This window comes from the organism of the source record quoted next, unplaced genomic scaffold (genome assembly GCF_019419815.1).
Source record: "Pyrus x bretschneideri cultivar Hongxiangsu unplaced genomic scaffold, Pyrus_bretschneideri_v1 Contig3, whole genome shotgun sequence".
Lineage (NCBI taxonomy): Eukaryota > Viridiplantae > Streptophyta > Magnoliopsida > Rosales > Rosaceae > Pyrus > Pyrus x bretschneideri.
In genome coordinates, this window is record NW_025999612.1 from 11142179 (window position 1) to 11165385 (window position 23207).

Sequence of the window (23207 nt, forward strand, 5' to 3'; positions counted from 1 at the left end):
CACGATTTACAATGAACTTGTAACTCAAGTGATTATGAATATTTATCCTGTATTGAGATTGAAGTGCTAATTTTGTGCCAATTACGTGCTAATTTTGTTAGATGTACTGATGTAATCAAATAAACTACAAAACTTGAATTGACACAGTTGAAACTACAATGACGAAAAAGGAGCTTCACATATATTACTCTTGTGCTAATTTTGTTGTGTGTATTGACGTAACTAGATAAATAACAATACAACATGGTCTAAATGACATAAAAGTTGATGATTAGATCATTACTTAAACGTTGATAAACGTGCTCATTTCTATTTGTGACACTCATTTAATTTGTAAATTTTATCTACAAATTTAGTCTACCTAATATTACCAGCAGGTTGTAACATGTTTTTGCATGCAGAACGGAAAAGTATTTTTGCAAAATGTTAATTACATGCCCTTGTTTTTGCTTTGCTTTCACAAAACAGAAGGGTTTCAAATGTTAGTTGAGGAACCCCTTCCCGCCAACCCCACAACCCTCAGAGCTCTGCAACAACGCCTCTTCTCTCTACTACAGAGCTGCAACTCGATCAAAAAACTTACCCAAATTCACACCCAAATAACAATTCACGGACTCACACAAAAAAGCTACATTCTTGTTCGGATTTTATCACTCTACGTTGCTTCTGGGTGTCTCGATCACGCCCACAAAGTTTTCAAAAATGTCGAAAACCCAAGTACTACTGTGTGGAACCAGATGATAAGAGGCCACGCTCGGAGCGAAACTCCGCGGAAATCTGTTGAATTGTATAAACGGCTGGTGGGTTCGGAGGCGGAGGCTGATGGGTTTACTTATTCGTATGTTCTTAGTGCTTGTGCGAGGTCGGGGTTGGTGAGAGAAGGGGAACAGGTGCACGGGAGGGTTTTGGGAAGTGGGTTTGTTTCCAATTTGTTTGTTCAGACGAGTTTGGTTAATTTGTATGCGACGGGTGGAGGGTCGGGGTGGTGGTGTCGAGTATGCACGCCGGGTGTTTGATGGTATGCGTGAGAGGAGTGTTGTGAGTTGGAATTCGCTGCTTGTGGGGTATATAAGGTGTCGGGATGTTGACGGGGCGCAGAGGATTTTTGACGAGATGCCGGAGAGGAATGTTGTTTCATGGACCACCATGATTGCGGGGTGTGCTCAGAGTGGGAGGTGTAAGCAAGCTTTGTCTTTGTTTGGTCAGATGAGGAGGGCCGGTGTGGAACTGGATCAGGTGGCGCTAGTGGCAGCATTATCAGCCTGTGCCGAAATAGGGGACTTGAAACTGGGAAGGTGGATTCACTGGTACATCGAAGAGCAATTGTGGATGAAGTCACAGCCGCGGTTGGTGACTCTGTACAATGCACTCATACACATGTATGCCAGCTGCGGTTTAATTGATGATGCCTATAAGTTATTCAAGCAGATGCCAAGAAGAAGCACTGTCTCATGGACCAGCATCATCGTTGGATTTGCAAAACAAGGTCGTGGGGAGGAAGCTCTTCGTATCTTTCAGTTGATGCTAAGTTCGGGAGTTGATTATGTAAGACCTGATGAAATCACTTTCATTGGTGTCCTGTGTGCTTGTAGCCATGCTGGATTAGTTGAGGAGGGCCGCCAGCTTTTCAAGTTCATGACCCAATCTTGTGGACTCACCCCGAGGATTGAGCACTATGGGTGCATGGTTGATCTCTTGAGCCGAGCAGGTTTTCTAGATGAAGCGCATACGCTTGTGGAGAGTATGCCTATGAATCCAAACGAAGCTGTTTGGGGTGCGCTCCTTGGCGGTTGTAGGCTTCACAAGCATGCTGAACTTGCATCAAAAGTGGCTCAAAAATTAACAGTTACACTTGACCCTGACCAGGCTGCAGGATATCTTGTGCTCTTGTCAAACGTGTATGCCTCCGCTAAAAGATGGCTAGATGTTGCTTCTGTGAGACAGAAAATGGTTAAGATGGGCGCGAAAAAGCCCCCGGGTCGAAGTTGGGTTCAAGTGAATGGAGCTGTTCATAGTTTTGTGGCAGGTGATAGGACCCATAAGGATGAATCTTTGATTTACGAGATGCTTGGTGAGATCACCAAACCAGACATATCAGATGTGCTTTTCCATATTGAAGAATAGGAAAAGAGAAAATCCTTAGCTTCCCTAAGACTGGAAGGGTAAATCCGACAGAAGCTCAAAGGGCTTGCATGAAACGGGAGCGCTGCATGGAAAACTTAAAATACATGACGATGCGTGATAGATTTGAGACATTGCCACCTCAATGTCCCGTTTCTCAGAACAGAAGCATGTCCTCAACTTTCTCTAGAGCATTTTTACCCTATAAAGTTAAAACTCTTTGTAAATTAAATAGATTTACCATTCTTTGTATTTGTAATTAGTGGGGTTGCAGTACAAAGAATGCAACTAGACGTGGGAGATGGGACAAGGCTACATGTGGCTTTGCAATTAGGGTTTTGTATCAAGCTTTGGTCACACACCAAGGCAAGGAACTAGATACCAAAACTGCATTCCCCTATTGCTTCTTTACTCATATTACCTACCTTTATTCATGCATGCAAGACCAAAGTTTTTAGCAAATCGTAGTCGGACACGTATACAAATGAATTTCATTAAAATCGTAAAAACAAAACTTTATATACATAAGGAGTTAAGATTCTCTTTCTACCTCACTATTTAGAGCCTAAGAACCATCAAATCTGAACCGTTCAAGAGAGAGAGATTTGAATCCTTGATTTGTGTAAGGTAGACCAGTGAAATGAGTTAATGAGACTATCGAGTTTAATTTGAACAGTTTAAATTTACTGATCCTTGAACTATGGACAATAAGTTTCGAAAATGGTCTCAACTCAAAAAAAACCCTTTAGCATATGTAGATAAATGGACGAAGTCATCCTCTGAACGGACAGAAGAATTTATCCCCATGTCACTTTTTAGATTTGCCCAAACTTCAATAAAACCAAAACTTAGCAAGGAAGCAAGGGCCATGTTGTACAGCTAGTTTATATACGAGCGGGAGGCTTGGGTTTTGGCTTGGCGGGTTATTATTTGCACACCAAAACAAAACCCTTGAACCGCTGAAGATAAAAAATGGCGAGTCGGAGCGAGGACCGGTTCGAAATAGCCTTCTTCGACGTGGAGACGACGGTGCCGACGCGACCCCGGCAGGGCTTCGCCATCTTGGAATTCGGGTCGATTCTCGTTTGCCCTAGGAAGCTGGTGGAGCTCGACAGCTACTCCACCCTGGTCCGACCCGCCGACCTCTCCGCCATCAACTCCTTGTCCGTGCGCTGCAACGGCATTACCCGCGACGCCGTCGTCGCCGCCCCTTCTTTTCAAGACATCGCCGATAAGGTCTACGACATTCTCCACGGTTAGTTCCTTGCCTTTAGTTTTTGCTTTGCTCAGTTTAACTCTATGCGTTTGGGTGTTTGGCTGCCGAGAAAATTGAGGGAAGAAAAGAAGCTAAATTTTGGACTTTTATTTTAATTTTGTACGAATGATTTGAATTTTAACATGAAGGTTTGATATTTATGGTTGATTGTGTGTTTGGTTGCCGAGAAATGGAAGGAAATTAGCTGCAATGCAAGTAAATTAGCTCAATTTGATTTTTGTGGGTTGCTTTGGATTTCATTTCTGTGGCTGTTGGCGATGATGGATAATTTGAGATTCATATTTCATTAATGGTATGAAGAATTTTGGTTGATTTTCAGTTTTGATGAGTGGAATTTGATTTTATGGTTTTCTTGTATAGGACGTATATGGGCTGGTCACAACATTCTGAGGTTTGATTGTGCTCGGATTCGGGAGGCTTTCGCACAAATTGGTCGGCCTGCTCCAGAACCGAAAGGTACAATTGATTCCTTGGCATTGTTGACACAGCGGTTCGGAAGGAGAGCTGGTAACATGAAGGTATTTATTTTCTCTCCATCTGTTGGTAAATGTTACTGGTTAGATTTTGATCCGAATAAGTTCGTTAAATTATTCAAATCCATATTTAAAGGACAAAAAGAAATATGGAATTGTGATTTTGGTGAATGTTAATCGTTTATACATACATGACATGTATTATTTTACGCAGATGGCCACTCTTGCAACCTATTTCGGGCTTGGACAGCAGAAACACAGGTATTTCTGGAAACATACTTCTAGTTTAAACTAATTACTCTTGCCTTCAATTTGGTTTCCTTGGACTAATCTTTTATGTAATGGTTTGTCAGGAGTTTGGATGATGTTCGAATGAATCTTGAAGTTCTGAAATACTGTGCAACCGTTTTATTCTTGGTAATGATTTGATTTTGAAAGGAATGGTGAACCCATTCATTCTTGAATAATAAAGCATTTATATTGAATTTCATGTTGGTTTTCTAATGGTGGTGAGGAGCTCACACGTGAAGGGGCGGGGTGTTACCATGTTAGATTATAAATCAGTTGTATTTTATTTTCTATTTTGAAATTTGTAGTTTCTTTATTTATAAGGGTCATAATGCACGGTATGAGGCTCGAAATTAGACATAAGACTAGTATTCTTAAAACAGAACTTGGTTCGCATCCTTAGAGTTAGACCTTTTGAAGCTCAAGCTGAGCTGCTCGCTCAACAAAATATATCAAAAGTAAGAACATAACTATAGTCTGATCTACTCACAGGAGTCAAGCCTTCCAGACGTATTCACGGAGAACAGTTGGGTTTCTCCAAATGCTATCACAAGAAGTTGTAGTGATGGGAAATCTTCTGCTAAGGGGGCTCGCTTAAACATGAATACTCAGCATGAGAATGGTCAGATGTTATCTTCTACAAATCAAAGAACAGGGGAGAATCATCCAATAACATCTCTTAGGGATAACAATACCGAAGAAGTCTCTGATCTAGTTGAATCGAGCACAGCTCGACCAGATCTCTTTGACATGGGCCCACTTAGAGATGAAGTGATGAAAGAGTTGAATCATCCAGACATCACATTGAGAGAAATACGTGTGCAAGAGTCTGTTGAGAGTTCTCCACCTGCTGCATTGGGGAGCTCCAATGGCACTGTGGAGTTTTTACAGCCTGATGAAGTTTCCATTCCTTCTATCTGTGCTTCCCTTGTTCCGTTGTATCGCGGTAGTCAGAGGATAAAGTTGTTACACAAAGATGTAACTTTGCAGATTTGCTGTAGGCATATGAAATTGCGGTTTGGAATCAATGAAAAGTATTTTGATCATGCTGGCCGGCCACGATTGAATATTGTTGGTTACGCATCACCAAGTTTGTGCAAAGTTCTTGATGCATGTGATGGCATTGCACAAAAGTTGTCTATGGATTCTGGTAGCAGCTCCGAATGGAGGCCTGCTGTGATCCGAAACGAGGGTTTCTATAACTGTCCTACAGTGAGATTACAGTAAGTTTCTCTCTCTCCCTCTCTCTCTCTCTCTCACACACACACACACACACACACATAAGAAAACACAATATTACTGCAGTTTATTAGCTACTCAAAAGGAGGACTCATCTGATTATGTACTGTTTCTTTGTATAATTTGTTTCTGCAGTATACCGACAGCAGTATGTGGGGATATTGCATTATACGCCACAGAGATATATCAGAAAGAGCCTTCGGGCACCGAGCAGAGGCTCGTCTTCACCAAGTTTGATGCTTCAGAACTTAGCACCCTTTTCAAACCAGGGACTTTAATGGATGCGTTCTTCTCCTTGGATCCCTACGACTATCAGCAGAGAGCAGGCATTAGGTTGGTGGCAAAGAAATTGATTCTTCATTCCAATTGACAGATGAATTTGGATCTCCGATTTGTTTGATGGGGGGAAGTTACTCTGTAAATCTGGCCAAGTAGATTGACATATTCAGAAGATTAGTTTTTCAATTTCATAAATAAAAGTGGAAATTAGGGGATGCTGATGATTGTGACATGTAATTCAAGCATGTGTTAATGTTAATTCTTTGTTATTAAAAAGTTATGCTACTATATATGTTCTTTGACTATGCAATTTGATCAAGTTATCTTATTAGTATGAAGTTATTATTACGGAAAATATGATTTTCGCACTCAACTGTTCTCAGTATGCAATCCTTCATTTTGTCCTAGCATTTAAGGAGTTGGTTATAATGCTTACATGTATTTAATACAATTACCATCATGATTGTCAGATGGTGATTGTATTAATATATATATTCGCTTGAGTTACTGCTGATTGTTAGATCATAATTGTATCAAATACATATAAGTATTGCAATCAGTCTCAGTATTCAAATTCAATAATTTAAGCATAATCAAACAACCAAAACATCAGAAATGAGTGCAGTAAGAGAAAACGGGATGTAAAAATGACAACTCTCTTATCATTGTAAACAAAGTGAAATGATGGGGCCCACTTTGAGATTTAAGATTGTGAGCAAGGAAATGGTATACTTTTATACTAATAAAGCCAAAAACGACCTTTTAATCAAACCTTCAAAATTCATAATCCTTGTTCTTTAGCATGATCACCGGATTATGAGATGGCTCCTCCTGCATGCAGGCCCTGCCCTGTTTTAAGCATGTTTTTTGTATGGCTCTATTCATATTCATATGCTTAATTTGATGAGGTAAGTGGCAAATCAACCCATTGAATTGTTACAGCGTACTCGTTAAGACCCGTTTAATTTCTTATCACCATAATATAGAAGGAAGATTGATATTGGTGATGAAGGTGTAAGTTGAAATCCAACTAAATGGATCTTAACAGGTATCTATTAACAATCCAATATTTTGATTTGCCACCTCTAGGTTTAGGGACGGAGGCCGCTGATAATAATATAGATCCGAAGCAGCCAGAGGACAATTTCGAGCATGCCGTGGCCACTGTGAAGGAGGAGTTAGATGAAGCGACTCTTCTTGCTACGAAAGGGAGGATTCTCTCTCTCTCTAGCTTAACTCAAGCAGGGACCAATTTCTTTTGGACGTTCAAAAAAGGGTGAAATAAAGAATGGAGAGTCATCAGCGTTCGATAGTCATACTAAATCAAGCACACTTCAAATCAACTCCCAAGTATTGCCCGCAGTGGAGACAATGTCGCTGAACATTCAAGGATGGAAGAGAAACATCAAGCATTTGGTTACCAAGTGGTTGATGATCTGCAAGTACAAGGAAGTGGAGAGGCATGGGAACCCAGAAGGAGATGACTTGCCGAGCAGTACCAGTGTCGACCTAGATTCTCTTTCGCTGGAGAGATCTTGTTCCCCACCCGTATCAATGAAACTTCAACATCAAAAGAATTTCGAGGAAGACTGATACTCACAGGTGCGTTTGCATCCAAGAAGAGAAATTCGACATGATGTTTCCAGCTTACCTCGCCAAGCTGCCTAATAAGCAGCTGCATAGTAAGTGCCTGAATGTTTACATATAAGCATCATCAGTTCATCGTCTTAAAACTTGCTCATGATTTTTTATCATATGGACTAGTTGAAATCGGCTACAAATTTCTGCAACTTAAAACTTATGAGTTGTGAGCAGTGCTTTAAAAAACTCAGCTCGGGGCGTGCCTGGGCGGTCTTGGAGGCGGGACTTTAATATTTTTGTCTCTGTGGGAGCCGGCGAAATACTCGTTTAGGCTTCATGGGGCACACCTAAGGCATCATCTTTTCATTTTTAAGTTGCAGAAATCTAGAATTTTTTGAGTTGTAGAGTTTGCCTAGCGAATAAGATGAAGATAGCTTGGGTTTTTTTCTTTTTTTTCTTTTTTTGCCTTTTCATTTTTCTAAACTTTTCATTACCCGCTTTGCTGTCGTGACTCATTTATTACCCCTTCTTTGCTGGTATTTATGACTTCACTATCTTCCTTTCTCTTTACTTTTCGTTTTTCTATACTTTTTATTAACCCATTTTCATGACATTTATTATCTCACTTTGCTGATAATTATTACCCCACTATCTTCCTTTCTGTTCACTTTTTATAAGAGTTTTTTGCAAGATTTTCATATAGGCGGGGTTATGCATGAAACATCTCGCTCACACCTTCATATAGGCGGGGTTATTCATGAAATGTCTCACTCACGCCTTCGTCTTTTAAAACATTGGCTGTGAGCAAATTCGTCAATGTCCGTCACGTATTCGCCTGCTTTCAATAGTATAAATTTTGGTTGGACAATGAGACAGATAACATGTGCTATCAGAATGTTGAGAAGTAGAGAGTTCATTGACCGATAACCATAGATACTTCGACAACGCCCTTAACAAACCTTTCCTTACATGTTCGAACCAGGGACTTATCGCTCAAATGGTAAAGCACATATCTCCTACATTTAGCGTAAATGTCCGATTAATCTTATCTTTCTTGGAGTAAAATGGCAAGATATTTTGGTGCTCTTAGTGGACGAGGGACTGAACTCCCCGATAAATAGGAAGGAAACTGAGCAATTCTAGCAAGATCAACTTCTGATCATGTACGGTAACATATCGCGTTGGCTTTGTCGATCGACAGGGAAAGTAGGAAAGCTAGCTACAAATGTGACTGGTTAGGCAATCGCAGCAGCTCAGCTTCGTCCATGTCATGGTACTGTAAGATGGTCCCAGTCCCCCCTAATTCTCAGCGTGCGAAAGATTTACGTACGTTGGTTCTGGAATATATCATGTCCTTTGTAATTTCAACTTTTTAGATAGAAATCCATGTGCTTAATGTGCTTAATGTGCTTGAAATTTGATGTGGTAAGGGATGTGACAGACACCTTCTTGTGATATCAGTTTGGTAAAATAGCATGTGGAGATAAAATCTTGGAGAAGAAGAGTATAGGCTAGCAGCTACATCCCCTCCCATAAAGTTGTATGATTCTTTTTCTACTGGTTTCCAGCAATACACATGCAGACATTCTGCTTATGTTTTCTATGATTCCAGCAATGGTCTACATTAAACTAACCTAACTACGGAGAGAGAATTTAAATTATTATGCACTCTATTGATGTACAAAATTGAGTCAATCTTAGGCTAGCTTAGATCCGACTGTAAAATCATACAAACACAAAAACACACAAGATATATCGTGATTCACCTCAAGTTGGGACTACGTCCACGTTGGTGAAGATCTGATTTCATTAAATAAGAGTTACATTGAGACTTGTTGCCTTTAAGAGAGTAGAGAGACTAGGATTTTCTGGAGAGGCTAGAGTTTTTGAATGAGAGCTCTCCTACGATAAAGGCGACGGATCCTCTCTGTAGGATTAGGGTTTCCCTCCCCTTTACATAGTTCATGGACTAAAGAGTAAGGCCCAAATAAGGTACAACATACTCTCTACAAGTATATTTTTCTTTCTAAATATAAAAATTTTAAAGTACATAATAAGAATATTCGAGTGCTAATAATAATTCCACTTCTAAATTTCTAATTGTTAAATGTTTCTTTTGTTTGCAACAAATAGGTAGTGCAAGCTCTACCCCTTCTTCATTCCATCCCAATATTCGGGGTTTGTTTTGGTTCGGTTTAGGCCTTAGACCGCGCTAAACCAATATAAGATTACAGTTCATGCATTAAACTAGTTGTATGATAGAACCAGACTATTCATTCAATTATTGGTTTAGTTTAGTTTCATTCGGTTATATTCATTCAGAACATATTACATATTCTCTTATTCATGTTAGTTCATGCGGAAAACTAAACAATAGTTGAGAAAATTTCTTACCGTCAAAAGTTGAGAAATTTTAACATTCCATTCTAGGGTTACATATTTTTTAATGTAAAAATCGAACCATTTAGTTCGTGTTTAGTTTTATTCTGCTGGTGTGAACAATTTAGACAATTTTAAGTTCATTTTAATCAATTGTTATACGATCCGACAACTTATCTTATAATGTAGTCGAATTATCTATAATCTAGTCTGATTATCCACTTTCTAAGCTTAAAACTACATGATCGTATTGGAGCTTAATCCCCACCATAACTCAAGCAGTTATCAATTCATTGCCAATTTAATGCATGGACAATAAAAGCCAAACATATGCCAAATTTCATGTGTTTCACTTTCCCAAAATGGAATAAAAACAGTTTAAGAAATGCTAAAAATAAAAACAGCTTTAACATATTTTTTCTCTTGGAAAAGCCAAAAAATAAGAAAAATAACAACAAAATTTTATCTTGAGGTCGGTTTTATAAATCTTAAAATATTACTAAGTTAGATTTTATACCAAGTTTTTCGTCAGTTTCAAATGCTCTATATCTTTTCTTAGCGACGTCTTTCTCTATCCCTTTTACCTTAAACTTCTATATCATAATCGCATCTTTTAATCACACCATCTGTAAATCTTCAGTTCACATGTCTACGCTGTAAGTGAAAAATAAAAAGTGAGTCCTCAGTGTCTTCACCAAACAGTCCTAATCCGAGATACGCCTGCCTTTTTGCACTTTTCTTTTCTGTCGCCCAATCGTCCACGTCTCTGCTCATCTTTATCCTACGCCCACTACACCCCCACTTGCACGTAAGCTGTCCTTACGTGTATCCTCCACCGTATTGATATAGAAGGTGAGGGAAGCCATAGGTGGACTGAGAGTTTATTTAAAAGTCCACTTTTTCTAGCGAACTTTTCTTTTTCGGGTTTTTCTCTCTTTTTCGGAGGCCGAGTCGGACCGATTTCGGCTGGTGCTAACGTGCGCCGCGGTGGCCGGTGATCCGAACTCGGAACTCCTTTTACTATTTAATTATCTAATTCTATCAGCTTCTTCCGCGTTCGTCTCAAATTCCGAACCTTCCGATCATCTGACAGTCTCAGCTCGCGTGGAGTCTGCGGTTGTACGGACGGGGGTTTGGGGGTTTTGACTAAGAAATGGAGTCAGCGGTAGGAGTTAGGGATTGGGGACCGGAGAACCCCTAATTTAGGACTCTGATTGCAGCCTTGGAGATGGAGCGGTGAGTGTTTTGATTGGAATTGTGGAGGTTTTGTAGAATCGGAGTGTTTTTGGGGGCTTTTGCGTTTGATATGGAGCCGAAGGAGCTGAATTTGAACAGGGACTTTGAAACTGGTAGCAGTGGCGGCGGGGGTGGAGGTTGTGGTGGCGGTGGTGGTGGTGCTGATGGGTTCATCGACAGGAGCAGAGTGAGGATTTTACTGTGCGATAACAACCAGTCCAGTTCGGAAGAGGTTTTCACGCTTCTTGTGAAATGTTCTTACCAGGGTATGAACATATTTTATTTATTTTATTATTTTTGTAAAAGTTCATTACTTTGATCGTATCTTCTGTTTTCGAAGTTTGGAAACTGTTAAAGCTTATCACTTGTTTGCTGCTAAGAAAATGGAGGGAAAATTCTGTGAAAGACAGTAAATGAATTGATCCGAATTTAACTTTTTGATGACCTGAGTAAGAAAAAAAAGAAGTTAAGAGTTGCTTTGTGGTGTCTCTTGTTTTCAATCTACAAAGATAAGGTGCACTGAGTTGATGCCAATTACCATATGTGAATTGATTGTCGTTGTGGATGTTTGATCGTTTCTAACTTTCTCGAGTTTCCAAATGAATCCTTAGAGTTTAGGTGAAAGATGGTGTGAATTTATTCGAATAAGTAAATTTTTTGTGAAGAGTGATGCTAAACATGCCACCTGAACAGTGCGACAAGGTTTAGGAAGGCCAAGATGAGAAGCCAACGCTTGAAGATGTTGTGTATGTTCAATTCTGACTCTTGATTTCTTTGCTGATTCTTGATTTCTTTGCTTTACAGTTATTTCCGTGAAGTCTCCTCGACAGGTGATTGATGCATTGAATGCAGAGGGACCTGATATCGATCTTATACTTGCCGAAGTTGACCTTCCAATGCGCAAAGGCATGAAATTGTTGAAGTACATCACACGGGACAGAGAGTTACGGCGCATTCCTGTAATCAGTAAGCATGTCTTTTCTTAATACTATTTTCACTTAATGTTAAATACTTCCTATCAGGGAAAATTGTAGTCATAACTTCACTGCTGAACCTTTTTTCGGCCAGTGATGTCGGCACAAGATGAGGTCTCTACTGTTGTTAAGTGCTTGAAGCTTGGAGCAGCAGACTATCTTGTGAAGCCTTTACGAACTAATGAACTTCTGAACTTGTGGACACACATGTGGAGAAGAAGGCGCATGGTTTGTTTGCATGACTTTGATGCTTTTGTTTCTGAGCTGTTCTTGTAATTACCCACACAGCCCTCTTCCATACCAGTCAATCTTCTCTTGCCCCTTGCTTTATCAAAATCCTTGTTGATAGAAATAAACACAATAGGGATGCCTAGCAAGGTAGCAAGTCAGTAAGTGATCGTCATGTAGGACTTGATGTTTCTTTTGGGCTGTTAGTATCTTTATATATCCTCTTAGGTGCATCTACTATCTTGGATAGTTCAGAAGAAAGCATGCAACCAAATTACCTGCCTTCTCACTTCTGAAGCTAAAGTTTGTAACCTTTATTTCAAAGGGCCACGTCTGTTCATCAGTAATACCTCTTTTTTCAAGTTCCTTATCACTAACTGATGCATGTGCACTAGGATACTACCATATCCTCTCAAATTAGTAACTAATCATTGTTTATTTACTGTATTGGCAGCTTGGGCTGGCAGAGAAGAACCTTATAAATTATGTTGATCTGGTGATATCAGACCCGAGCGGATCCAATACAAACAGTACTACTTTATTCTCGGATGACACAGATGATAAATCTGGCAATCCAGAGACAGGAACCTCAGCTCCTGAGGAAGATAAGGTGACTGTATACTAATTATTTTCTTTTTAAAGATGAGGTTTTTTGGTCGTCATGTAAGATATTTATTAAATATAGAGTTAATTGATTGTTAAGTGTATGCACCTTAAAAAATCTGTTCACTCATCACTGTGAGACCATTAGCTCCACTGACGGCGGATCTGTGTTAAGTCTTTACCGTTGTATTGGTCTGGGAGGGATCTAATATGTAACACACGCAAAATGTCAAATGTCTACTTTATATGTTGTTTTGAGTTTCATTTGGGAGCTACGGAAACGGTTTTACATGGAATTAGAAGAGTGCATAATTCTAAATGAAGTACTTGTCAGAGAATAGAACTGTAGATTAAGCATAATACCGAAGCATACATATATGAAGTTATGTGAGGTGTGCGATCCCACTGTTTTAGGGCCGTGTTATCTGGGAAAGCACATTTGAGATTTTATTTTAACCAATCACAAACATTTAGAATGTACTTTAATGGCTTGAAATATAAATTTAACACATTACAAATCTTTTCAGTTATTCTATTTTCCTCTACGTCATATACTCTGGAACAACCGACTCATGCTAAACTAGATTTGAGATGAAACCGATATTAGAATCTGAAAACTCACTTAGGACTCAAGATGAATCTTTTCTTCTTCTTTATCATCTTCTTGTTAATTAATTAATTGTATTTTTTAGTCTGATGCTGTTGCTGCTGCGATGGAGCTTCCAGTAAGAATATATCAGAATTTCGGCCTGATGTTCCAGGAATAAGTGACCGCCAAACTGGTGAGCCACTTGTGACATTGAGAAATTTTGTTATATCATATGTTTTGAACATTTGTTCACTAGAAACACCATCATGTATGGCTAGGACTTTATTGTGTCTTAGCTGCATCATTAATTCAACTTCACTAATCTGAGTAAAGCAAAAACTATCTTCAAGAAGAATAGTTTTTCAGTATGACATTTATCATCTTTTCCGCTTAAGTAACCTTTTCCATTTTCTCTGATTATATTATTCAGGAAAGTTTTTATCTGCCCCAAGAAAGAGCGAACTAAAGATTGGCATTGGCGAGTCATCTGCCTTCTTTACCTATGTCAAATCAAGCAAACTTAAAATCAACTCCCAGATGGTTGCCTGATGTTGAAGACATTGCCACTGAACATTTGAGGATAGAAGAGAAACATCAAGAATGTGTTTCCCACCAAGTGGTTGATGATGATCCCCAAGTACATGGAAATGGAGAGGCGTGGGAAAGCAACTCACAGGGAGATGACTTGCCAAGTGGTAATAGTATCCCAGATTCTCTTTCGTTGGAGAGGTCTAGTACCCCGTCTGGATCAATGGAACTTCAACATCAGAGAAGTTTTGAGGAAGACAGATCCTCTCAAGTGCCTGCACATCCAAGAAATGAACTTCAACATGATTTTTCTGGCTTACCTGCCCAAGCCACCTATCAATATTATATGCCGGGGGCTGTCAATCAAGTTATGATGTCATCGTCACCCCAAGTTTATCAAAATAATCTGCAAGACATGCAAAATCATGCTATGATGCCACAATACAATCATGTTCCACACTGCCCTCCACACATGAATGGGATGGCTTCGTTCCCCTATTATAGTATATGCTTGCATCCTGGTCAGCAAATGCCGAATGCTCAGCCGTGGCCCTCATTTGGAAGTTCAGCTTCCACTGAAGTGAATCTAAATAAGGTTGACAGAAGGGAGGCAGCATTGATTAAATTTAGGCAGAAAAGAAAGGAGCGGTGTTTTGATAAAAAGATCAGGTATGTAAATCGAAAGAAACTTGCCGAAAGGAGGCCTCGTGTTCGGGGACAGTTTGTGAGGAAGTTAAATGGTGTAAATGTGGATCTTAACGGCGAGCCTGCATCTGTTGAAGATGATGAGGAGGATGAAAGGGATGACGAGGAGCTTGCATCAAGGAATTCCTCCCCGGAAGATGGTGCTCCTTGATAGAAAGTTGTCATCTCTGGTTACATGGGAGAATTATCTAATTCATAGGATGCGTTAAATCCCTTTCATTTCGAAAGTTCCTGCATAATGTATACTGGGTGCATCGTCGTATGGGTTGAAGGCCATTGATTCAGGGTTCAAGCTACTGATTCTATTTCGGTAAAATCAAGGATCAGATCATCGTAAGGTATCCCTGTGTCCATCTTCCTGAGGTACAACATAGCCCAAAAGACACCCGATGTAGAACTATTGAGGTCGGGAAGCTTTCGTCCATGGTTCATCTCCATGTCCAAAATCCAACGGGAAATGGGTTCAACTTGCGAATCTTTCTGTCAAGAAGTTTGAGATTTTGAATTATGTGTCAATGGAGAAGTTTTAAACGATGACTTAAAAGGAGGAATGGTGTTTTCTCTTATTCCTATGGAATTTTATGACGATTGAGATATCATACTTCTCTTCTGTTTCCTTAATTTTTGTGAAATTTTGAAGATTTTTTTGTGCCTCTTTCTTTCTTCGATGTAAAAAGTAGAGTTTGCAGAACAAAAGACATCCGCGACTTGCCGGAAGGAGGCCTCCGTGCTCTCCCGATGCACGATCTACCCTGTCCTTCTGGCAATCTCCGCCTAGCGCTTAATCTTAAGATAAAGGATAGACAAGATTGCAACGGCAAAGACTCCGATGATGGAGCCGACAATCCATTTGTTCCTGCTCGGTACTCCTCGTCATGGCAGTCAACACCTTACTCTTGCTGAAACTTTCATCCACCCCGTGGAGCTGCTAATACAAATAAAATGAAATTAGGGTTACCACCTCGACAATCTCATATTCTCATTACCCTAATTCAACGGAGAGTATCTAATGTAACCGTGGATATATATATCTCCCTCTTCCTATATCTCTCGTCACGTAAGCAACAAGCATATGCTTTCCGTGGCAAATGACACGTAAAGCAGAGTAAGTAAAGAAGGTACAAGGCATAATTCGTACTGCATTAGGTGCATGCAGAAGTGACTCGCGTTGCTGATGCAAATCTTTGGTTTCCAGCATTGCTCTTCTACTCTCCTTGATTCTGTCCGTCGACTGATTCAACCTCAGTCGTCATCAACAATCTTCCTCGTTGATCGTTCGATGCCTGTCACATAACCAAAACTTCCTATGAACAACAAATCTTGACATGCTGACATGCATATAGAGAGGTAATGCATTACCGTCAAGGAATCTGCAATTCCGGGCTCCAACAACACATACCGGGCTGCAGAGTTCGCAACAGGTGATGTGATTCTCCTCACTTGGGTCTTCAAATTGTTCAAATCAGTTTTGTATTCTCTTAGCTTGGCAAGAAAAGCTGCCTTCACACTTGGCTGCAAACCCCTTGCTCACGCTCCATTTTCCTAAGCTAGATATTTTTTCGACACGGTATAATCATTAATCTAATATCATAGACAGAAAGAAAAACCTAGGTAAAGGTGTCCGATCATGTTATTTGTAGAGCATTTTTTACAAAAACATGGGACCCATGTTCACCTAATGTGAGAGAGTCCTAATTAGGCAACCCTACCGAAATTTCTCTTTGTAAGCAACAAACATCTAATCAATGAAAATTAATCTAAGCTGGATATTTTGTTGACACGGTATAATCATTAATCTAACATCATAAACAGAAAGAAAAACTCGGTTATAGGTTCCGACCATGCCATTCATAAAGCACTTCTTACAAAAACGTGGGACTACAGTCCATTCAATGTGAGAGTTGTCCTAATCAGACAACCTTATCTTAGAAATCAACAAACATCTAAAAAATGGAAATTAAGTGGAGTTAGTGCCATACCATAGCATCTGCATCCTCTAATCCAGCTTTTACCTCTGCAATTATCTGCTTGTTTTGGCTCTGCAGAGCAAGAATTCACATTGCCAGTTACCACCACCTTTTATGCACCTTCTAGAGTCTCTCTGATTTGCCTAACCCATAACCAATGCCTCATGCTTCAATTCACAATTCAACGTTTTTTATTGCACTTGACATTAACAGTTGACCGCTGAGAGACCGAGAAATCGACAAAAAAAAATAAGTAGAAAAACAAATGCAACTTTTGTTTAGGAATTTACTGCTTTAACCACTATTCTAATCTTTCTAGAAATGCATATCAAACTTAGTAAAAAAAGTTCAAAATTATTGTTTTAACCAACTGATATACTTCACGTCTGAAAATGTACGGCTCATTTAAAAGTTCTTTTAAAATAGTTGAAGACTCTTTTGGTGAAATTATTTTTAGGATCAATTCTTTGTAAAAATGTAGGTAAATCCGAAAAAATGCTAATGTAGTGCTTTTTACAAGAAGTATCAACGAAACAAGTCTGTAATTATTATGTTTCTAAAACATTTTTTTCATTTTAAAAACATTTTTAAACTTTTCGGTAGTTATCATGCGTTCTACACACCTATCAATACTCCAATAACCCCTTGAAACAAAAGAAAGGGCGAATTAAAAAAAAAATTAAAAAAAATAAAAAACAAGTCAATTGCTTTTCATTATTCAGAGATTTTAATTTTGAATACCTCCTCCATCCCCGGCGGTGGCAGCCGTGCACTTGCTTGAGAGATTGGCTGAGAGCTCGTAGTATTGGCGCTCGTACCCCTCAAACACCTCACACATCGTTCTCGATCTCAATTCCACCACCGACCCAATACTCCTGAATCCGATTAGTGCCTAAATTAATCAATTTTTTTGTTAATCAAACTTTGAATTCTGCATTAGAGGTTGAATCAGTGGATCAATCTCGGACAAACTGATGGATTTTTAGGCTTGCAGCTGCAGGTCTGGGAGTTTGCTAGTGTTCCGTCATGCCCTTGGTTGTTGCGTTGAATTACACACAAAGGGGCGGGTATTGAACGTGTCGTTACATAGATGGGTTAAGTAATATTCTGTTTACTGTCAGCTAGCAGGCCATGTAGGGTTTGAGCTTTTTATAGTGCACTCCAAGTGTTCGACGAATTTCCTCAGAGAAAATGCGTTCTGTATTTCTATCGAAATGGCAGAGGTTTTTGCTGCAAAATGCAGTCAGTACTCAGAAATCTCAATGCTTTTCGTGTTTTTACTACTCTACCATGTTGCCTGCGTCTTCGCCACCCGAGCTGCAGGAGCTGTGTACCATTGTTTCGAGTGCAATTGGCGGTCTGGATGATTTGGAATTGAGTCTAAATGAGTTTTCGGCTTCCTTAACATCGTCTCTTGTGACCCAAGTAATCGATTCTTGCAAAAGCGAAGCACCCACTAGAAGGTTGCTCAGGTTCTTCTCCTGGTGTCATAAGAATTTGGGTTATGGTTTGCAAGACAAGGACTATAACTATGGCATTCGGGTTTTCGCGGAGAAGAAGGACCACACGGCAATGAACATTGTACTCTCTGATCTTGTGAAGGCGGGCCGGGTGATGGAAGCTCAAACGTTTGGTCTTGTTACTGAGGCATTGGTCAAGTTGGGGAAGGAAGATGAGGCGTTGGGTATGTTTAAGAACTTGGACAAGTACAAGTGCCCTCAAGACGGTGTTACAGTCACTGCCATTGTCAATGCACTTTGCGCTCAAGGGCATGCTAAAAGAGCAGAAGGGGTTGTTTTGCACCACAGGGATAAGATTGCCGGTATAGAGCCTTGTATTTACAAAAGTCTTTTGTATGGATGGTCTGTGCAGGAGAATGTGAAGGAAGCAAGAAGAATCATCAAAGAAATGAAGTCGATTGGGATTATGCCAGACTTGTTTTGCTACAACACATTCCTTCGGGGCCTTTGCGAGAGAAACCTTAAGCTCAATCCATCTGGACTAGTTCCTGAAGCTTTAAATGTGATGATTGAGATGAGGTCTTATAGAATTTCTCCCAATTCCATTAGTTACAATATATTGCTTTCTTGTTTGGGAAGAACGAGAAGAGTCAAGGAATCCTGTAACATTCTTGAGACTATGAAGAAGACGGGTTGCTCTCCAGATTGCATTAGCTATTACCTTGTGGTAAGAGTGTTGTATTTGTCCGGAAGATTTGGTAAAGGAAATAAGATGGTGGACGAGATGCTTGAACAGGGCCTGCAACCGAATTGTAAGTTCTACTATGACTTGATTGGTGTACTTGTTGGCAAGGAGAGACCACATTTTGCTGTGGAGCTGCTTCAAAAGATGAAGGCAAGCGCATTAGGAGGTTATGGGCCGGTTTATGATGTGCTGATTCCCAAGTTTTGTAGGGGAGGGGACTTTGAAAAGGGTAGAGAGCTCTGGGATGAAGCCGTGGCTATGGGCGTCACTCTTCGCTGCTCGAGCAATTTGTTGGACCCCTCGATCACTGAGGTTTTCAAGCCAACAAGGAATGAGGAAAAACTCCGCCTTATAGAATGCGCCAATGCAAAGGCTGAAGAGAAAGTTAGAAGGAGAACGGGAAAGACAAAGCGGACGAAGAAGAAGAAGAAGATTCTAAGGAGGATGCTGAAGAAGAAAATGAAGAAGAAAAAGAAATCTGCCGCAACTTAATTGGTAATTTGATCTGGGAAGTAGAGATTCGAACTTTAGACCTCTTCTAACATTGAAGAAAAGTATCACCAGACTAATCGCTGGTCAATTAAAGTTGACGAGGTTGTTTCAGTGGCCAAAACTTATGGTGAAAGCTAAGACAAATTTAGGAGACTTGACAAGGATGTGAATCCAAATGTAAAAAATTTGGTCCAAAATGTTACATTTGAATTGAGTAAAGATGATCTTTTTTTTTTTCTTTTTTTTTTTTGAACAAAAAGTAAAGATGATTTGGTTGAATTAATTATTAACCTTTTATTTAGTTGGTTGCCTACTTTTGTTTGCCTGCTTATACAAACACAATTTTTCAATCCAAATTCCACTTCTTTCCACCTAACTGAGAGAGCACTACTGCAAGATTGCACAAAGTCGTATGTGGTGTTGGCTTATCAATGTTACTCGTGTAGAAAAAATTTCATGACCATACCCTTCATTGTCGACCAAATGTGCGCATCACTTAGAGCGGCAACAAAAGGTTCTCTCATGTACTTAATTTACTATGCAGCAATCATCTATTGTATAAGTTTTAAACAAGTGACAAACAGTATCAAACGGTACTATTATTATGATTAAAACTTAGTTGCATAAAAGAATTTCGAAGTGAACCTAGGTACCATTGGATTTAATTCAGATAAAAATTTCAATTAAATTGAGACTACGTTCGTACCACAAGAGCATGATTAACATCCTTTTCTTCTTTTTAATTTTAAAGGGATTAGCTGGTGGTTTCGTCGCGGTAGTCTACTTTTTTGAAGGTCAAAAAGACTCAACCTCCTCTTAACCACCATTAGATAATTCATTACCGTCAAGAATCGAATTCAAAACATACCGTCTGAAATACTCGAATTCAAAACATACCGTCTGAAATACTGTCTTGAAATTCATGGTCCCCTTCAAGAGAAAGACAATTTGTGCAACTGCCAGAAAGCCTGCAACGGTCAGTTGGTTGAACACATGGCACATGGTCCATGTGGATGAAGACAATGAGCACTGACATGCCTGTTGAGATGGGATATTGTGGGCCCCCCCATCCCGAATCTTGCTCCAGCCTCACATGTCCTCCGGAGTCTCCGACGACATGTAACTCAGTAACTCGAAGGTGGTTGGTTGTTTTCCACGTGCTTTGAGCTGGCGTGGCAGCGAGTGGACATTCTCCATGCAAAGTACGAGAGGGAAGCCGGCTTCCACTTTCTGATCGCCGACACGCCTTTTCGTGCTGATGTACAACAGGAGTCTGAAGATCACGCGGCAATGCCAATGCCAGCAGTGGCGCGTGGAGGCGCGGTGCATAACAGGCGGGAGACAGCTGAGACAGGCTCCATCTGGACCGTTCCCACAAAGACGCGCGTTTTATTATTATATAATAAGACAGTTCATTTTTTTTTTTTGGTCATTGTTAATAAGACAATTCATAATTAAGTATAAAGTTGAGTGTGTGCACTACTGAAAAAATTATTTCAAATTTCGACGAGAAATATTAAAGAGGTTCTCTTAAAAGTAGACTTTGACATTTTATCACTTCCGACACATTGTTTAGTAATATTGATACATTAATTAATGTTAAATTATGAGATGTCACATAGTTAATAAAGAGTTCCACTTGTGAGAGAATTCTTTTAACATTTCTTATTTAGAAATCCAGCTCGGACAATAAAATATGAGGAATGTTAAAAAAACTCTCTCAAAAGTACGACTTTCTCTACTCTCAATACGATCATAATATTTTATAATATTAACATCAAAATTAACGTTAAACTTTCTGTTCATAGAAAGTACGGCATCCCCCTAGCTTCTCTCATAAAATATAAAGACAGAGCCCTACGACAGTCGGTGTTGGGCACGTCTTTCACACTTCCTCCATTTTTCTAAGAGTAATCTCCAAACAATCAGACGCCAACCCTCCGCCATGCCCTCCTCACTCTCTCCGGCTAGGGTTTTACACCTCCGCACAGCCCTATAAACTCCCCATACAAATTTACAAACACAACCCCAGAAAACACCAAAGACACTCGACGCACAGAGCAACTGGATATGGGGCAAGACAGTCCTTTCGCAGCTCAGAAGCGAACCAGCTCGGGCGGGCTTCCGACAACCACCACTGGAACCTCGGCCAACGGCCGTGCGGGCCGCGGTTACGGAGCCCTGCCACGTGGACGACAGATCCAGAAGACATTCAACAACATCAAAATCACCATCCTCTGCGGCTTCGTCACCATCCTCGTCCTCCGCGGCACGATCGGCGTCGGCAGCCTCGGCAGCTCCGAGGCCGACGCCGTCAACCAGAATCTGATTGAAGAGACGAACCGGATCCTCGCCGAGATCCGGTCCGATTCCGACCCCAACGACCCGGACGAGCTCACCGAGACCGAGATCAACCCCAACATCACATACACGCTCGGACCCAAGATCGCGAATTGGGACACGGAGCGGAAGGATTGGCTCGGGTCGAACCCAGATTTTCCGAGCTTGGTTAACGGTAAGCCCCGTGTTCTTCTCGTTACTGGGTCTCCCCCTAAGCCTTGTGATAACCCAATTGGGGATCATTACTTGTTGAAAGTAATCAAGAACAAAATTGATTACTGTAGACTTCATGGGATTGAAATTGTGTATAATTTAGCTCATTTGGATAAGGAACTCGCCGGGTATTGGGCGAAATTGCCGTTGATTCGGAGGCTGATGCTTTCGCATCCGGAGGTTGAGTGGATTTGGTGGATGGATAGTGATGCATTGTTTACTGACATGGTGTTTGAGATTCCGCTGTCGAAGTATGCTAGTCATAATCTAGTGATTCACGGGTACCCCGATTTGTTGTTTGATCAGAAGTCGTGGATTGCGCTGAACACCGGGAGTTTTCTGTTTAGGAATTGCCAGTGGTCTTTGGATTTGCTTGATGCTTGGGCTCCGATGGGTCCTAAGGGTCCAATAAGGGAGGAGGCCGGGAAGATTTTGACGGCTAATTTGAAGGGGAGGCCGGCATTTGAGGCGGATGATCAGTCTGCATTGATATACTTGTTGCTTTCGCAGAAGGATCAGTGGATGGAGAAGGTGTACGTTGAGAATTCGTATTATTTGCATGGTTACTGGGCTGGATTGGTGGATCGGTATGAGGAGATGATCGAGAAGTATCATCCCGGTTTGGGTGATGAAAGGTGGCCGTTTGTGACCCATTTCGTGGGTTGCAAGCCCTGTGGAAGCTACGGAGATTACCCCGTGGAGAGGTGCTTGAGCAGCATGGAGAGGGCATTTAATTTTGCAGATAACCAGGTGCTTAAGCTCTACGGGTTTAGGCACAGGGGTTTGTTGAGCCCTAAGATCAAGAGGATCAGGAACGAGACAGCAGCCCCTCTAGAGTTTGTTGATCAGTATGATATTCGGCGGCATCCAGTGCAAGGGGGCAGTGGATCACACAGCTAGTGAGTAAAACATCCTCATCGCCTCGAATGTTTGATTATTTGGTAGGTCACGATGTAATACATGAGTTACAGAAGAAGATTTTAAACTCGATTACAGTTCGCGTTTTCCTTGTATTTTGTTTGTTCAGTTGTCTTTCTACTTGTTTCCAACTTTCAAGAACAATAGAACAGAATTCTTTTACAATCTTGATATCATTTTGTACTGTGTTCTAGTAATCGTTGAAGTATCGACTGCATTATACTTCCCCATGTTCTTGTTGTCCCGAGTTATTTCTGAATACTATTTGTCCGAGATTTATAGGATACCCCGGAGCATAGTAGAATTGTCGTTGTTCGGTCTCCTTGTAAGTCGATCCATCGTAAGCATGTTTTAGGTCTAGGGTTTGTCAACTTAGGTTTTAGTGGTCAGTACTTGGAAGTTAATTTGGAAGGAACACTAGTTGTATTCCAGAGAGGTAACTAACTCTGAAATTCTATGTTAAAGAGAGAATCCTCCTTGTGATATGTATGTTGTGCCACTTCAGGTTTTAAGGTTTATTTGGGAGTGATTTCAAAATGACTGAAAACGTTTTTAGAGAAAGTATTTTTGGGT

At 40.4% G+C, this 23207-nt stretch overlaps 4 protein-coding genes and 1 pseudogene across 4 annotated transcripts; all 5 read left to right on the forward strand.

Annotated features, from left to right (window-relative positions):
* Window positions 1-424: 424 nt before the first annotated feature.
* On the forward strand, window positions 425-2521 carry LOC103931386 (annotated as a pseudogene).
* A 469-nt stretch (window positions 2522-2990) lies between these two features.
* On the forward strand, window positions 2991-6004 carry LOC103931385 (protein NEN1). The gene is made up of 6 exons (XM_009340864.3): window positions 2991-3376; window positions 3758-3915; window positions 4085-4131; window positions 4224-4287; window positions 4651-5381; window positions 5533-6004. The coding sequence occupies exons 1-6, from the start codon at window positions 3094-3096 to the stop codon at window positions 5765-5767; spliced, it is 1518 nt and encodes a 505-aa protein (XP_009339139.2). The 5' UTR covers window positions 2991-3093; the 3' UTR covers window positions 5768-6004.
* Window positions 6005-10734: 4730 nt separating this feature from the next.
* LOC103931384 (two-component response regulator-like APRR1) lies at window positions 10735-15152 on the forward strand. The gene is given in 8 exon segments (XM_048589215.1): window positions 10735-11138; window positions 11677-11838; window positions 11941-12074; window positions 12529-12684; window positions 13370-13406; window positions 13409-13459; window positions 13697-13812; window positions 13814-15152. Coding segments are annotated over 8 exon segments (1689 nt in total). The 5' UTR covers window positions 10735-10942; the 3' UTR covers window positions 14651-15152.
* A 1981-nt stretch (window positions 15153-17133) lies between these two features.
* Window positions 17134-19396, forward strand: LOC103931382 (pentatricopeptide repeat-containing protein At5g61370, mitochondrial). The gene has a single exon (XM_048589216.1). The coding sequence runs from the start codon at window positions 17658-17660 to the stop codon at window positions 19161-19163; it is 1506 nt and encodes a 501-aa protein (XP_048445173.1). The 5' UTR covers window positions 17134-17657; the 3' UTR covers window positions 19164-19396.
* A 1621-nt stretch (window positions 19397-21017) lies between these two features.
* On the forward strand, window positions 21018-22864 carry LOC103931379 (probable xyloglucan 6-xylosyltransferase 5). The gene has a single exon (XM_009340859.3). It carries the CDS (start codon window positions 21234-21236, stop codon window positions 22614-22616), a length of 1383 nt encoding a protein of 460 aa, XP_009339134.2. The 5' UTR covers window positions 21018-21233; the 3' UTR covers window positions 22617-22864.
* Window positions 22865-23207: the final 343 nt, after the last annotated feature.

Bases quoted from the DNA above. Each gene is read 5' to 3' on its own strand.
- LOC103931385 (XM_009340864.3), top strand. From the start codon at position 3,094: ATGGCGAGTCGGAGCGAGGACCGGTTCGAAATAGCCTTCTTCGACGTG. The intron at 4,132-4,223 runs GTATTTCTGGAA...ATGGTTTGTCAG, and splicing joins CTTGGACAGCAGAAACACAG to GAGTTTGGATGATGTTCGAA. The intron at 4,288-4,650 runs GTAATGATTTGA...ATCTACTCACAG, and splicing joins GTGCAACCGTTTTATTCTTG to GAGTCAAGCCTTCCAGACGT.
- LOC103931382 (XM_048589216.1), top strand. From the start codon at position 17,658: ATGCGTTCTGTATTTCTATCGAAATGGCAGAGGTTTTTGCTGCAAAAT.
- LOC103931379 (XM_009340859.3), top strand. From the start codon at position 21,234: ATGGGGCAAGACAGTCCTTTCGCAGCTCAGAAGCGAACCAGCTCGGGC.